Source organism: Podarcis filfolensis (assembly GCF_964270895.1).
Source record: "Podarcis filfolensis genome assembly, chromosome: 4".
In the NCBI taxonomy this organism is placed as follows: Eukaryota; Metazoa; Chordata; class Lepidosauria; order Squamata; family Lacertidae; genus Podarcis; species Podarcis filfolensis.
Genome location: NC_139607.1, coordinates 40,988,148 through 41,002,104, shown reverse-complemented (window position 1 = coordinate 41,002,104; position 13,957 = coordinate 40,988,148). Strand labels below are relative to the sequence as shown.

Genomic DNA, 13,957 nt, shown 5'->3' with positions numbered 1-13,957 from the left:
ATTTCCCTTCCTCCCTGGAGCCGCTGAGGCATTTTAAATGTGTGTGGTTGGCTTTGTCTGCGTTTGGGTTTGGAAAGGGGCAAAAGAAACCAGCTACCTCGTCAAACAGTCAGACCCCACCATATCTGGAAGTGAATTGTACTCTCTATATTAAATTTAAAAATCAACACGGTATAATGGGAAAGTGAGGAGAGGGGGTCTGTGTTTTCTGTGTGAGGCTTGATGTGTTTGGGGATGGTGTGTGTATGTGTAGTTGAATGTAGGATGAGAGGATTTGTGTGTTAAGAGTTGAGGGGTCCCCGCCCCCGGGAAGGTCTTTAAAGAGAGAAACTGCATTCAAAGGAGTACTTTTATGCGATGAGGATCAAACGTCCGTCATCTTGGCACTTGGGTTCTGAGACAAGTTGTATGTCTTCTAGTGTCACCAGTGTTCTTCTTGTGAAATGGACCTCTTTTAGAGCAGAAAACGATGGGTTGAAATAAGTGGCTTGCACGTTTGGTATTCGGGGTTCAGACCCAACCTCTGACTTATACTTATTCAGTTTGTGATCCTGGCCAATAATCTCCCATCTAGTCCAGCACCTGGTTTGCAGCAGTAGCCAGCCAAACGCCTTTGAGAAATTAAAAAGAGCAGAGCATTTACCTATTCCATCATCAGCATTTGGTATTGAGGCAGAGAGAATGTGTGTTATGGCTCCTCTATATTACTGCTGCCAAATTCCTAATTGTGAGGCTTTTCTTCCAGTGTGTAAATGTCATGGGATGTGACTTTAAGCAACATCACTGTGTGTTCTGCATGCACACATATGGAAAATACACAAGTGTTGTAGTGGTGCATGCTATGTCCACAAATGATCATGAACTCCAGCAAAATTTATTGGGCTTCATGGAGATAAAATTTTCTAGATACACTCAACTATAGTGCAATATTTGCATGAAGGAATCAGCAGCTCTAATCTGTTCTCCTACGTTTTCAAGCAGGTATGACTCATTTAAGCAAACAGTGTTTGATCCAGTTCCACGAATCACAGTCCTGTTTACTACTTGCCATAGCATTTTGGGGACTCCAGCAGAGGTCTTTCATATCACCCACTGCCTGGTCCTTTTCCAGGAGTTGAGAAGTGCATCTAGATCCAGATTAATGTCATAATTAAGATCAGGAGGTATTTTATTAATAAGTAAACACACATCTATGTACAACACCCATCAACTGAACTCAACCTCGTTTAACTGACAAAGCTGAAAGGTTGGCTCTTACAATATTCTATTCATTCAAGATGCCGTCACATATTATTGTCAAGGGCTGAACCTTCTGCACGCAGAACATGTGTTCTACAACTGAGCTATGCCCCTTTAAAATACTCAGCTCTTCTTGCCATTTAAATTTTGAATAAATCTTAAGAATGTTGCCCCTCCTCCATTTAAATCTGCTTTTCTTGTCTCCTCCTCATGGCGGCCTTGAAAACAGGATGTCACAGACCCGTTCCTGCCATGCACATAGCCTAAGAATAATTGTCGCACTGTAGGCACAGGCATTTTAAAAAACACTCCGCAGTCCCCCTTGCTTCCCCCGCCGGCACTCATCTGCTCCGGCGTGCCGTGTGGCTGTGCGCGCGCTGCTTTGGCTTTGAAACCCCGTCCTTTTGCCAGGAAACCCAATTCTGCCCCGGTTGGCAGGATCCCGCCCCCGGGCGCCTCTTACACCGCGCGAGGCGGTTTTTTGTGGGTGTGGCGGGACACGCGGCCAGTGTTGTGGGAGAAGTGGCCGGCGCCTGAAAAGCACCCGCGTCTCCGTGAACGAGGCAGTCCCCCTCCCGGGACTGCACTGGGCTTCTCCCCGCGCCGGACAGCCTGCTCCAAGGGCGCCTCCCCAACCCCATTTCCACCCTGCAGGCGCGCAAAGCGCCGCGCCCCGCAAGGGAGGTTTCTGCCGGGCGCGTGGGTCGCCACGCATTGCATACAGGGGGCTCCACAACAAGCGCCTCCCTCTTTCCTACGATGATGATTATTACTACTATCCCTGTATGATTGTTGGAAGGGAGATTAGGCCCCACGAAGCTCGCCCTGTGGCCCTGCATGCCCACCGCCCCTCAGCGGGCGACGCGTGTCCGGTTTTCTCCAGGCAGCTGCCGCCGCTGCTCGTCCAAAGGCGGTGCGCCGAGGCCGCCGCGGCGCGTTCTCGCGACACTTTCCCTTCTCGCTAGCGGTTATCTCGACGTTGTGGTGAAACCGGCGCCAGCCCGCTAAGCGAAGCGAGCCCGTTTTGCAGTAGCGCCTGCCGCTGCCGCCTCGGTTGTCCTGGGAAAGGGCGACGTCGCCGCTGCCGCCACCCCTCAGCCTCCCCATTCCCTTCCCGAGAACCGCCACCGCCTCCCCCTCCGCTCTTGTTCCCGCCCTGGCGCGCGCGGGCGCGCGCAACCACATCCACACGCGCACACTCGGCTCTCTCTCTCTCTCTCGCAGCCCCAGGTAGAATTCGGCTGCCTTCGCCCGCTCCTCTCCGCGCATCCCTCAGATTTGCAGGTGGCGTGTCAGGTGCTTCGCTTCGTGGTTCTCTTCTTCGCCGCCCCACCCCTTCCTCTTTTTTGACGCCAGGAAAAGCCTTTTTATTTTTTCATTTTTTCTCGCTTGCGGGGGAAGCTTTTCGGAGCAGGAAATAAGATGCAGCTTCTCTGTTCTTCTTGCAACGGGCACTGACTAGCCGAGAGGAAGCCACGAAGAAGCAGCAGCAGCTACAACGGGCGGAGGAGGAGGAGAGGAGGGCAGCTTCCCGTCATCTGCACGGCGCCGCCTGGCTCGTCTCCTCTCCCTGCCAGACCTGCAGCCACCTCAAAACTTTCAGCCTGTCTGGCGGAGCCCCAACGCGACATCAATGGGTGAGTGTGGACGACACCGGCTGGGCTGGGAGTGCGCGGGAGTGCTCGTGCCTGCGCCTAACCCTCCCCTCCCGCCTCCTCTCTCTCTTGGCCAAAGGAGACTTGCTGCGTGGCTCATTGTAGAGACCAACCTTGCACGAGCCCCTCGACGTCGCTAGCAGGCCGAGGCAGCCAGGCTCTGCCCTCTGAACCAAGCCTGCAGGGAAAGCCTCATTGCATTGCATTATATTTTGAATAGCAGCAATGCTAGCAACCACACATCGCGAGCTAGGTCGGCGAACCGCGAGGGTGTGCCCCCCCCAATGTTTCTTTTCTGGGTGTCGCGCGTTTCGGTGCAGGGGAGCATCCTGCCTTATTCCCTTCGGAGACCTTTAACTCTTCGCTTGCCCCTCCCTCCCTCCCTCGGTGTTGACTCTCTTCGCGTCGCGCATGTGGCGAGATGTAACCGGAACCGTGTGAATGAAAGAAGGCCAAAAATAAAACAAAAACCCGAACCAAAACAAAAACAGCACGGCGGCACCTTGCCATGCGCGGGCAAAATATGTGTGTTAAAGAACACACACACACACACAGCCCTTCGCTCTCCTGTGGTGCCGCCCTGTGCACGACCCTGCGTGGCCAGCTGTAATGTGAGAGACGGGAGAAGGGCGCCTGGGGGCCCGAGACGGATGAAGTGGAGATAAGATAAAGAGGGGTGGGAGGAGAGCCTGTTTCCACTTCTTCTGCCTCTGTATTTTGTGTGTGTGTGTGTGTGTGTGTGTGTGAGAGAGAGAGAGAGAGAGAGAGAGAGAGAGAGAGAAGGCCGATGCAAAAATCAGCCCTCGCTGCCTGACAGGAAATCGGAGGGGCGTGCTGTGCCTTTGACATTTTTTCGAGGGAGGGGAAGAGAGTCTCTCCCTTTCTCCAGCCCCCTTGCCCCTCCCCGCACCGCCCGAAATGCCTGGTTGGCAGCTTTGCACAGCATCTCTCCTCCCTTCCCTTGGAGACGCCTCATAGTCCATGATGAGCAACCCGAGGCTCTGCTGTGTAGCCCCGCTGGCTTACCTGTGTGCAGCTCTCTACGCCGGACTCTAGGGGCAGCTCTCAGACCTGGAGGTGTGGCCGGCTTTTGGAAGAGGCTGCGGCTGGCGAGCCTCATCGATCCTGGCAGCCATCCATCAAAGGAAAGGGCAGTCTAGGGTTACCAGATGTTGTTTGCCGCAGCACCACAGAGGAGGGATGGAGGGATCGTTCCGTATTAATACGGTGGGTCCATTGAGCATCAGTTCTCTGAAATGTCCTCCCTCCACTCCCTCGCTCTTATTTTGTTTTGTTAAAAAACTTCTAATTGGAAAGCCAAAAGGTATGCCTGATGTTAGAACATGGCTTTTCAGGAAAGAGAGCAGCAACAAACAAAAATTAAAACGTTGAGCGTAGTAGGGAGTTCATCATGGAGATAGAAAAGCCCAATAGGTTTGCGAGGAATCTCTTGTGTCGCATGTCAGCGAGAGTTAGGGAATGAATCATCCATTTATATCGCTGTCAGGGGCTCTGGAGAGGCAGCCGTGCCAGGCACTAGCAATCTGAAGGGCAAGCGGCCTGTTTCTGCCTGAAGAAGGGGCTACATTCACGCTTCCACCATGTGTTTGTCATAAATACAATGTGCTCTCTGTTGCAAGCATTCACGCTTTTGGAAAGTGGGGTGTTGAGCTCTTCTGCCATAGCCACCCTATAGTGTCACATAGTTTTTTTAGAACATAAAAAACCCCACTTGTTGTATGCAATATATGTTTAGAAGGCAGCAGGCTGGAAGGAATAAAATGAGAGGAGTTTGGGCATTTTACAGTCAGTACATGAATATGGAAGGGTTTTTGGGTGGGGGGGAAGTCATTCCTTGTTGATGACTGAGCAAGCTTTTGAGCTGGCCAACTATTTAAGTAGGGATTTGCAACTGTAGTTCCTGTGTGGGTCACATGATTTGAACCAGTTTTTCACTGCTGAGCTTCAGTTACTGCTGTAATATAATGAAGTTCATTCAGTATGTTGGTATTGCATTCAGATGCACTGATCTGAGTTCAAATGCTATATTTAATTCACCATTCAATGCTTCTGATGTTCCAGTATTCAAGGGTAGAAGGATTGTGCTGGTCACCCTGACATTAAACTTTAATATACAACTTGGTGTGTACATGTATTTTGCTCATTCATCCATATCTTGATTCAATTCTGCTACCCGTCAAATTTAAATTGAGAAAGATCATGCAATATTTTGCTTCAGTATATTGATATTTTAGGGGAACTTAGTTTCTCAGACAATTTTTTTTGTACATTTCTTTCTGTATGTAGATTCTGATATAGATGTTCAGAGACTTAACCAAAAAAGAAACATTTTCTTTAGAGCTGGTGTTGCCAAATCTGTTACTGGAGATAGGGATGTGATTGTCACCTGCAACATTTTAGAATAAGCTTCAGATCTTGATCCAGAGTTTGTTTATACCTCAGTATGGTTCTTGAGAAATTAATGGTTTGCTCTGTACACATTTTGGCATTGATAGTGACTTTTTGTAGTGATTGTTGGAGGGTATTGATATATATATATATATATATATTATATATATATATATATATATATATTACAATATTGCTTGTTGTCAGAGACTGCCTCTAGGTCCCGGCTCACAAAGGACCAACGCTAGCCGGTAGAACGGAATAAAGTCTTTATTGAAGTATAATTTCCATTTCCACATCTTAGCGTGCGTCTCTACGTCTATTCCCTAGATCGGCGAAGTCCCATCTGAATCTCCGCCTCCTGTACACCAGTTCAAGACCCTAGCCTTGCTCCACCTTTTGCGTCTCTCCTTTCGCCTCTGGGTCCTACCACCCCCCGGGGTTCCTTCCTTCCTGGATGCCTCGGATGCGGACCCTTCGGATTCCTCCCCCTCCCTTCGGCGGGCTTTAGGACCTGGCTCCCTTTCCGGGCTGCTCATTGCGCCTCCCTCTGGTACATTTGAACTTGGCGCGCGCGCGCTGTCTCCGACCCTCCTCTCTACCGTTTCCTCGCTCTCTGACGCAGGCGTGGCTGCTGCCGGAGAGCTGCCTGTCGCTGGTGCCTGGAACTCCTCCCCCCTGCTGCTCTCTGGTGGAGTAGCTGGTCCGGATTTCCAGCTGCTGCTCTCTGAATCCCCTCTGGTCCCTTCTTCCTGGGGTGCCCCTCTTGGTAACCCCCCAGCTCTGCCCACGGGAGCCCCTTTCTGTGAATCCTCCGATTCGCTGGACAGACTTAGAGATCTCGGACGGCTATCATCGCTAACCTCTCCTTCCGATTCCTCGCCATCCGTTCCCTCTGCTCCTGAACCCCTGACATCCATCCCCCCCTCGAAGCCCCCCCTTCCCCCCTCCCCTCCTTCCGGTGTGGGTTCTGGGTGCTCCGTCGTGGCAAGGGTGAGTGCCGGATACAGTTCTTCCCTCGTGTCGTACATCACATCGGGCAGGTCTGGCTCGTCCTCCGTGCGCTCGTCGACGTCGATCTCCTCTGCTTCCATCTCCCTGCCTTCGTGTTCAAATCCCACGTCCTCCCCCAACACGTCCATGTCCATCTCTCCCCCGTCCCCCTCTGAGGGTGATGCCTGCCAGGGACCCCCCAACCACTTCCTGCGCCACTGCTCCTCTGGTTGATTATCCCACCAATAGGAGCGGTCTGAGGCAGAACCCGAGGGTGAACCTTCCGGAGAGCGTATGTGTGGTGCCGTCTCCTCGTCCGAGTCGAACCCCTGGAACGTGCTGCCTGAAAGTGTGGGTGTGAAGAGCCAGTCATCGAAATACTCAGCTGGCATGGGCCTGTGTGGGAAAATGGCATGGAACTCTTCCTTGAGAAGAGGCTCGTCCAAGGCATAGCCCGGCACCCAACTGTTGGCGCTGGCCGGGGTATCCTCTCTGGCAAGAAGGTATTCTACTCCCTCTTCCCCCCATCTCGAGTCTAAAATCTCTGTGACTTCGTTGATGCGCTCCCCTCTTGGCGACCCCCTTTCCCTGGGTCCTTCTCTGGGCGGATCTAGTGCTGTGCCTGGCTCGTGAAATCTATGCGGTGCTTTGTAGGGCGTGAGCACCGATCTATGGAAGACCGGATGCATTCTGGAACCCTCCGGAAGCGCTAACCGGAAAGCCACTGGATTGACCTGTGCCTGGACTTGGTAAGGCCCTAGCTGCTTATGCCCTAGCTTCTTCTTGGCCAACGATCTGGTCGGCACTGCTTGCGCTGCTAACCAAACCCAGTCTCCCACCTGTATGTCTTCCCCTACTCTCCTGTGTCTGTCAGCCTGCAGTTTGTATGCGTGCTTTGCCAGTTCCAACTGCCTCCTAAGCTGTTCGTGGACTTCCTGCAACTCTGACGCTAATTCTTCCGCTGCCTGCGGCTCCCCCTCCCCCACTCTCTCTAAACCTGGGAAGGTTCTGGGATGCCTCCCGTTGTTGGCGAAGAACGGCGTCACCCCCGTCGACACGTGCTTCGTATTGTTGTAAGCGAACTCTGCGAGGGGCAGGTAGTCCACCCACGTGTTAGGCTGCTGATTGGCGTAGCATCTCAGGTACTGCTGCATGATGGCGTTGACCCTCTCCGCTTGTCCGTTGGTCTGCGGGTGTCTCGCCGACGCTAGATTGATCTTGACGTTCAGGATGCCCATCAACTTTTGCCAGAAGTTCGAGATGAACTGCCGCCCCCGGTCGGATAGAATAGATCGTGGCAGACCGTGGACCTTAAACACGTGGTCTATGAACAGTTTGGCGGTCTGTTCTGCCGTGGCCACCTTCGCACACGGAATGAAGTGTGCCATCTTGGTAAACATGTCCACCACCACAAGCACTGCCGTCTTTCCCCTCGAACCGGGCAGATCCGTGACAAAGTCCAGGGCCACCCGTTCCCACGGCTCAGACGGCGTCTGCAACGGTTCCAGCAATCCCGCCGGCGGTTTGTGCACTGACTTGGCCCTTTGGCAGGTGTCGCATCTCGAGACGTAATCCGCTACTTCCCCCCGCATCTTGGGCCACCAAAAGTCTCTGGTCACTAGTTCTACAGTCTTTTCTCTGCCAAAGTGCCCGGCAGTGGGGGCGTCGTGTAGCTGCTGCAGCACCCTCGCGCGGAGGTCATTCCCCGGCACGTAGAGTGCTCCCTTGCGGATGAGCAAACCGTCTCTGATCTGGAACTCGTCGTCCCTCACCGTGCCCTTGTGCACCTCCTCCATCTTGGCTAGCGCGAAGGGGTCCTCCCGCAACGCTCGACGTACGGCGTCCAGATCCACGGTCGCCGAGGTGCAAGCCCACGCTTCCGGTGCGAAAATGTGCTTGGCTGCCGACGGTGCCTCCTCCTCGAGGTATTGCGGCTTTCTGGACAAGGCATCCGCCATGATGTTGTTGTCACCCGGGATGTACTCTATTTTGAAGTCGAAGTCCGCGAAGAACTCTGCCCATCTAATGTGCCTCTGATTCAGGAACCTCGCCGTGCGCCAGTACTCTAGATTCTTGTGGTCCGTGCGGACCTGCACTGTGTGCCTGGCTCCGATAAGGAAGTGCCGCCACGCTTTGAACGCTGCATGGATGGCTAGCAACTCCCTGTCCCAGATGGTGTAATTCTGCTCCGACTTGCTGAGCTTCCTTGAGTAGAAGGCGCACGGCCTCCAGTCCCCCTGCTGGTCTTGTTGCAACAGTACAGCTCCCACGGCTCTGTCTGAGGCGTCCGTCTCCACCCTCATCGGTCTGCTGGGATTTACATGCAGCAGCTGCTCCTCGGAAGCGAAGAGACGCTTGAGTTTCTGAAAGGACTGCTCCGCCTCCTCCGTCCAGATAAACTTCTTCTTCTTGGAGCTGAGCGTGTCGGTGATGGCCGCCGTTTGCATAGCGAACCCCTTGATGAACTTGCGATAAAAGTTGGCAAAGCCGACAAACCGCTGGACTTCCTTCCTATTGCGCGGGCTTTTCCAGTCCAATACTGAGCGAACCTTGGCGCTGTCCATGGCGAGCCCCTTGTCCGACAGTTTATAGCCCAGGAAATCCACCTCCGTCACGTCGAACTGGCACTTCTCCAGCTTGGCGTACAGCCTGTGCTCCTTTAGTCTCCGCAGAACTTCCCTGACATCCCTCTCGTGCGCTTCTCGCGACTCAGAAAATATCAGGATGTCGTCCAGGAAGCATACGCATTTCTTGTAAAGGAGTCCCGCCAACACGTGATGCATAAAGGCTTGAAAACAGTGAGAGCCATTTTGTAATCCGAAAGGCATAACTCTGTATTCGTAGGTGCCCAGTGGTGTGAACATGGCCGTCTTCCACTCGTCGCCCTCCCGCACACGAATCAGGTTGTACGCGCCTCGCAGATCCAACTTGGTGAAAACGCGTCCTTTCCTTACCGTCGCGAGCAGGTCGTCTATTTTGGGCATGGGGAAGGACGAGGGCTTGGTTTTCGAGTTCAAAATTCGAAAGTCAACTACAAGCCTCTTCTGGGGCGTGTCTCGCTTCTTCACAAAGAATACTGGGCTGCCCCCTACAGCTTTCGACTCCCGAATGAACCCGCGCTTCAAATTGTGGTCTATGAACTCCCTAAGTTCCTGCAGTTCGTCCTCAGACATGGAATACAGTTTCCCTGTTGGCAGCGTTGCCCCCGGCAGGAGATCAATCTTGCAGTCATAGGGTCTGTGGGGGGGCAGTTTGTCCGCCTCCTTCTCGCAGAAGACCTCCAAAAACTCCTTGTACTTGTTGGGCACCGCTTGCACCATGCCTAGGTGTAGCTGCGGTGCATCCTCTCGCCCCTCTCCTTCCTGGCAGGTCTGGATGCAGTGCGCTGCGCAGTAGGAAGAGCAGAAGGTCAATTGCCGCTGGTACCACGCTAATGCCGGGCTGTGCCTATCCAGCCAACTCATGCCCAACACTATGGGCGTGTCCGACAATTGGGTGACGTTGAAGCTGATGACTTCTCGGTGATTCCCAATTTGCATCACCATAGGTGGTGTCTGCTGCACCACCTGCCCCCCTAGCAGTTCCCTGCCATCCACTGTGACCACGTTCAGGGGCAGTGTGGCTGGCAGTAGCGCTATGTTGTGTTGTTGAAGGAATTCCAGTGCGATAAAGTCCGCATTACTGCCAGAGTCAATCGTAATCGGCACTTCTAAAGTGAGACCACTGGGCAGCTGGAGCGATGCGGTGAGCTGCACCACTGGTTTGGGCGGGAGGGGATCCGTGGGCTTCAAAATCTCTGGGGACTTCTTCACTGACTCGCCTGGCTGGCCCCCAGTGCTTCCGTTTCCCTGCCGTGGTTCACTTTGCTGAGTTGCTCCCATTACTGTTATTGAAGCTGCAGTGTGCTTGTGGAGCCTCTGGGGACACTCTTTCGCCATGTGCTTCGAACTGTCACAGATGTAACACTTCCTGTTCCCTCTAGGCTGCTTTGTTTTGACTGCTCCCGGTGTTAAGGCTCTGGTGGCTGATTGAGCTCTAGCACCGCCGATCTCCATTGGCTCCTCCCCCCCTGCTTGCGGAGGCGTTGATTGCGCACGCGCGACATCCCTGGGCAAGAGGGAGGGCACTCTGGCTGGTGTGCGTCCCCAACGCCCTTCTCCTCTGTCCCAAGGGCGGTCCTCCAGCCTCACCCCCACTGCAAGCGATCTGTCCACCACCTCCTGGGTGCTTTTGGGTCTCTCCCCCCGCGCTATCTCATCCTTGATTTGGGGGTTCAATCCTTCCCAATAAAGATCTCTAACGGGGGGGGAATCCTTGTCCCACCCCAAGGCATTGACCAATGCAAAAAAGCGGGAGTGATACTGCCTCACGCTGGCTTTCCCTTGTCTCAGCTCAAATATGTCCTTACGGGCAATGTCAATGTCTATTTTCGATAGAAAGCAAGAATCCATCGCTTTAATGAATGCAGCTGAACTCTGGAGCGCTGGGTCCATATCTCTCCACAGATTGCGCAGACATGCTTTCGCGTCTCCATGCAAATGAGACAAGATAAACCCCACTTTTTCTTGCTCATCTCTAAACTCTTTCTCCAGCAGTTTCAGCGCAAACTGCACGTCTGCTCGGAAATTGGGGTACTGCTGCAAATTCCCATCAAAGTGAGATACAATGCTGCCTCCAGTCCTTCCCAACCCGATTCCCTCGGATCTGGAACCCGTTTGTGCCTGCTTAGCAAGCACTTCCAACCTGGCTTGGAGATCTCGGCATGCAGCAGCCGCTTCATCCTCTCTTTTCCTGGAGGCGATTATCTCTGCGCTGAGCTGCGTTACCGCTTCTCGCAGGGAAGCAATTTGCTCTTCAGTAGACATGTCGCTTGACTTTTGTGAGCTCCAAAGGCACCAGTCCTCTTTCCTCCCTGCTTCGCTCCCCACACGCCGCTTGAGTCAAAGAGAACTGATGAAAACTTCTGGGAGATGGGACTTACTGTCAGAGACTGCCTCTAGGTCCCGGCTCACAAAGGACCAACGCTAGCCGGTAGAACGGAATAAAGTCTTTATTGAAGTATAATTTCCATTTCCACATCTTAGCGTGCGTCTCTACGTCTATTCCCTAGATCGGCGAAGTCCCATCTGAATCTCCGCCTCCTGTACACCAGTTCAAGACCCTAGCCTTGCTCCACCTTTTGCGTCTCTCCTTTCGCCTCTGGGTCCTACCACCCCCCGGGGTTCCTTCCTTCCTGGATGCCTCGGATGCGGACCCTTCGGATTCCTCCCCCTCCCTTCGGCGGGCTTTAGGACCTGGCTCCCTTTCCGGGCTGCTCATTGCGCCTCCCTCTGGTACATTTGAACTTGGCGCGCGCGCGCTGTCTCCGACCCTCCTCTCTACCGTTTCCTCGCTCTCTGACGCAGGCGTGGCTGCTGCCGGAGAGCTGCCTGTCGCTGGTGCCTGGAACTCCTCCCCCCTGCTGCTCTCTGGTGGAGTAGCTGGTCCGGATTTCCAGCTGCTGCTCTCTGAATCCCCTCTGGTCCCTTCTTCCTGGGGTGCCCCTCTTGGTAACCCCCCAGCTCTGCCCACGGGAGCCCCTTTCTGTGAATCCTCCGATTCGCTGGACAGACTTAGAGATCTCGGACGGCTATCATCGCTAACCTCTCCTTCCGATTCCTCGCCATCCGTTCCCTCTGCTCCTGAACCCCTGACACTTGTATACTATAGCCTCTTAAGTTGTGGGCAAGTAACTCAATACAATGAAAATAAAAATCATTTCAAACTATAAAATCAGAATTTACAGTAGTTAAAATGCTGGAATAAAGAAGTATTCAGTTGTTCAACAGGGACAGGGCCTGTCTCACTTCAACTGGAAGGGAGTTCCTGCGGTACTGAACTCATGGCTCTTGGTGGACACAAGTCATGTATCCAAGCCATGGGGCACTACTGCCTGTGACTCTCTAAAAGATGTCATTTATCAGGCAGGGATGTAAGGAAGGAATCAGTTGGTCCTTGTGGTATCCAGGACCGAAGTTCTTAAGAGCCTTGTGCAAGAATCTTGAACCTTGCCTGTTAGCGTATGGGCAGCCAGTGCAAGCTTTTGAGCACCCAGGTTATGTGCTTGCAATATTCTGTCCCCATCAGCAACCTAGCTGCTGTGTTTTGCACCAGCTAGAGCCTCCGGACCAGACCCAGGGGCAACCTCACATAGAGCAATTCCTCCCCCATATCATTCAAATTATGCAAGGCATGTGCCTTCTGTACCCAGAAAGTCCCAGCTTCTGTGCTAAGAAAATCTGTATTCTGTTGTTAAGATGTATAATGCAGATTACATATACAGCAGAACCTTGGTTGTTGAACGCCTTGGTACTCGAACATTTCAGCTCCCAAACACCGAAAACCCGAAAGTAAGCGTTCCGTTTTTCGGAAGCCAAACGTCTGATGCGGCTGTCGGCTATTGTTTCAGGGGTGCCTGCACCAATTGGAAGCTTTGCCTTGGTTTTCAAACATTTCGGAAGTTGAACGGACTTCTGGAATGGATTACATTCGAGAACCAAAGTACCACAGTACTGTAATAAGAAATGCCTTGGCTACTGTGTCTGCACCAGTTATATTTCATGGCAGTTGGGTCTGAAGGTGCTTCAAGTTGCATATGCAGCCTCTTATGTGACCTGTCACTGTTAGTTTTACATTTTCATTTTTTTGAAGTGTGAACATTACCTGAAATGCAATGATTTGGAGCAGATCCAAAATAGGTTTCTGCGACTGAAAAAACTCCTCCTATTCACAGATGGAACCAAGATCCAGTGGATCTGCAGGAAGAGGAGGAAAAGGCAGTTTTCACAAATTCCTCCTGCAGAACTCCATGCCGCCTCTCATACTGCTGTGGAGGATGTCTAAACCTTCTGAAGAATATTTGGGGACACATGGTGCAAAGTAGTTGGTAAAAGTCAGCTCCCTCCTTCTGCTGATGGGAGGCCAAGGGATGCTGCTGCCGGGGGTTACCTAACTAGCATCCAAACCATTATCCCAAATATTTGTGTGAGCTAACAGGTTCCTTCATCCTGTCTTATAGGCCCTCATCCACTCCTATTAATATGGATGATCTTCATACTGTTTGGAGGGATGTAATGTACTGTGTGTCCACATTACATGACACAATTTGCTTTGCCTGTAGCAGACAGTACTGCAGTTTGCCTCCCTACCACAGTAACCTTTGCTCCCTACCACAGTAACATAACACTACCTGCTTCTCAAACATGTGCTCTCCCTCTGAGCTATGGGCCTTAACTGGATTGATTTTTAGCTTGCTAAATTGTTAGTCATCAATGACAGACCTAAACACTTGTCATTTAAGACTCTCCCCCCTGTCCCAAAAAGGGATGGAGAAATGGTGGCCCTTGATGTTGCTGGGCTCCAACTCCCATCAGCCTTAGCCAGCATGGCCAGTGGTCAAGGATGATGGGCATTGTAGTCCAGGAACATCTTAGAGGGCAACAAGCTCCCCATCCCTGTTTTAAAGGAAAAGGTTTTCAAATGTGAAATCCTAGTGATTTCAAATCCTAGTGATTTGGATTTATCCTATTATTTCACAGTCATTGTGAGTTACAGAATATATAATCTATTATAGTAAAGAGAAGGTTTAAATTGTTCCTTAAATTTTGAATTCCTTTGTTAAT

General features: G+C 52.2%; 1 protein-coding gene across 6 annotated transcripts in view; it reads left to right on the top strand.

The window, feature by feature from the left end:
* Window positions 1-1,493: 1,493 nt before the first annotated feature.
* The window catches only part of SH3KBP1 (SH3 domain containing kinase binding protein 1), a 147,278-nt gene continuing 134,814 nt past the window's right edge, over window positions 1,494-13,957 (top strand). For 2 of the 6 annotated variants that reach the window (XM_083612326.1, XM_083612325.1), the window contains exon 1: window positions 1,958-2,876. Coding sequence is in view for 2 of the 6 variants with exons in the window: in XM_083612322.1 (XP_083468448.1) it covers window positions 2,873-2,876 (4 nt within the window). In the remaining 4 variants the exon portion in view is untranslated. Of the gene's footprint in view, window positions 2,877-13,957 lie in introns of all 6 variants that reach the window. The other 4 variants (XM_083612322.1, XM_083612320.1, XM_083612323.1 and 1 more) reach the window with 4 other exon arrangements.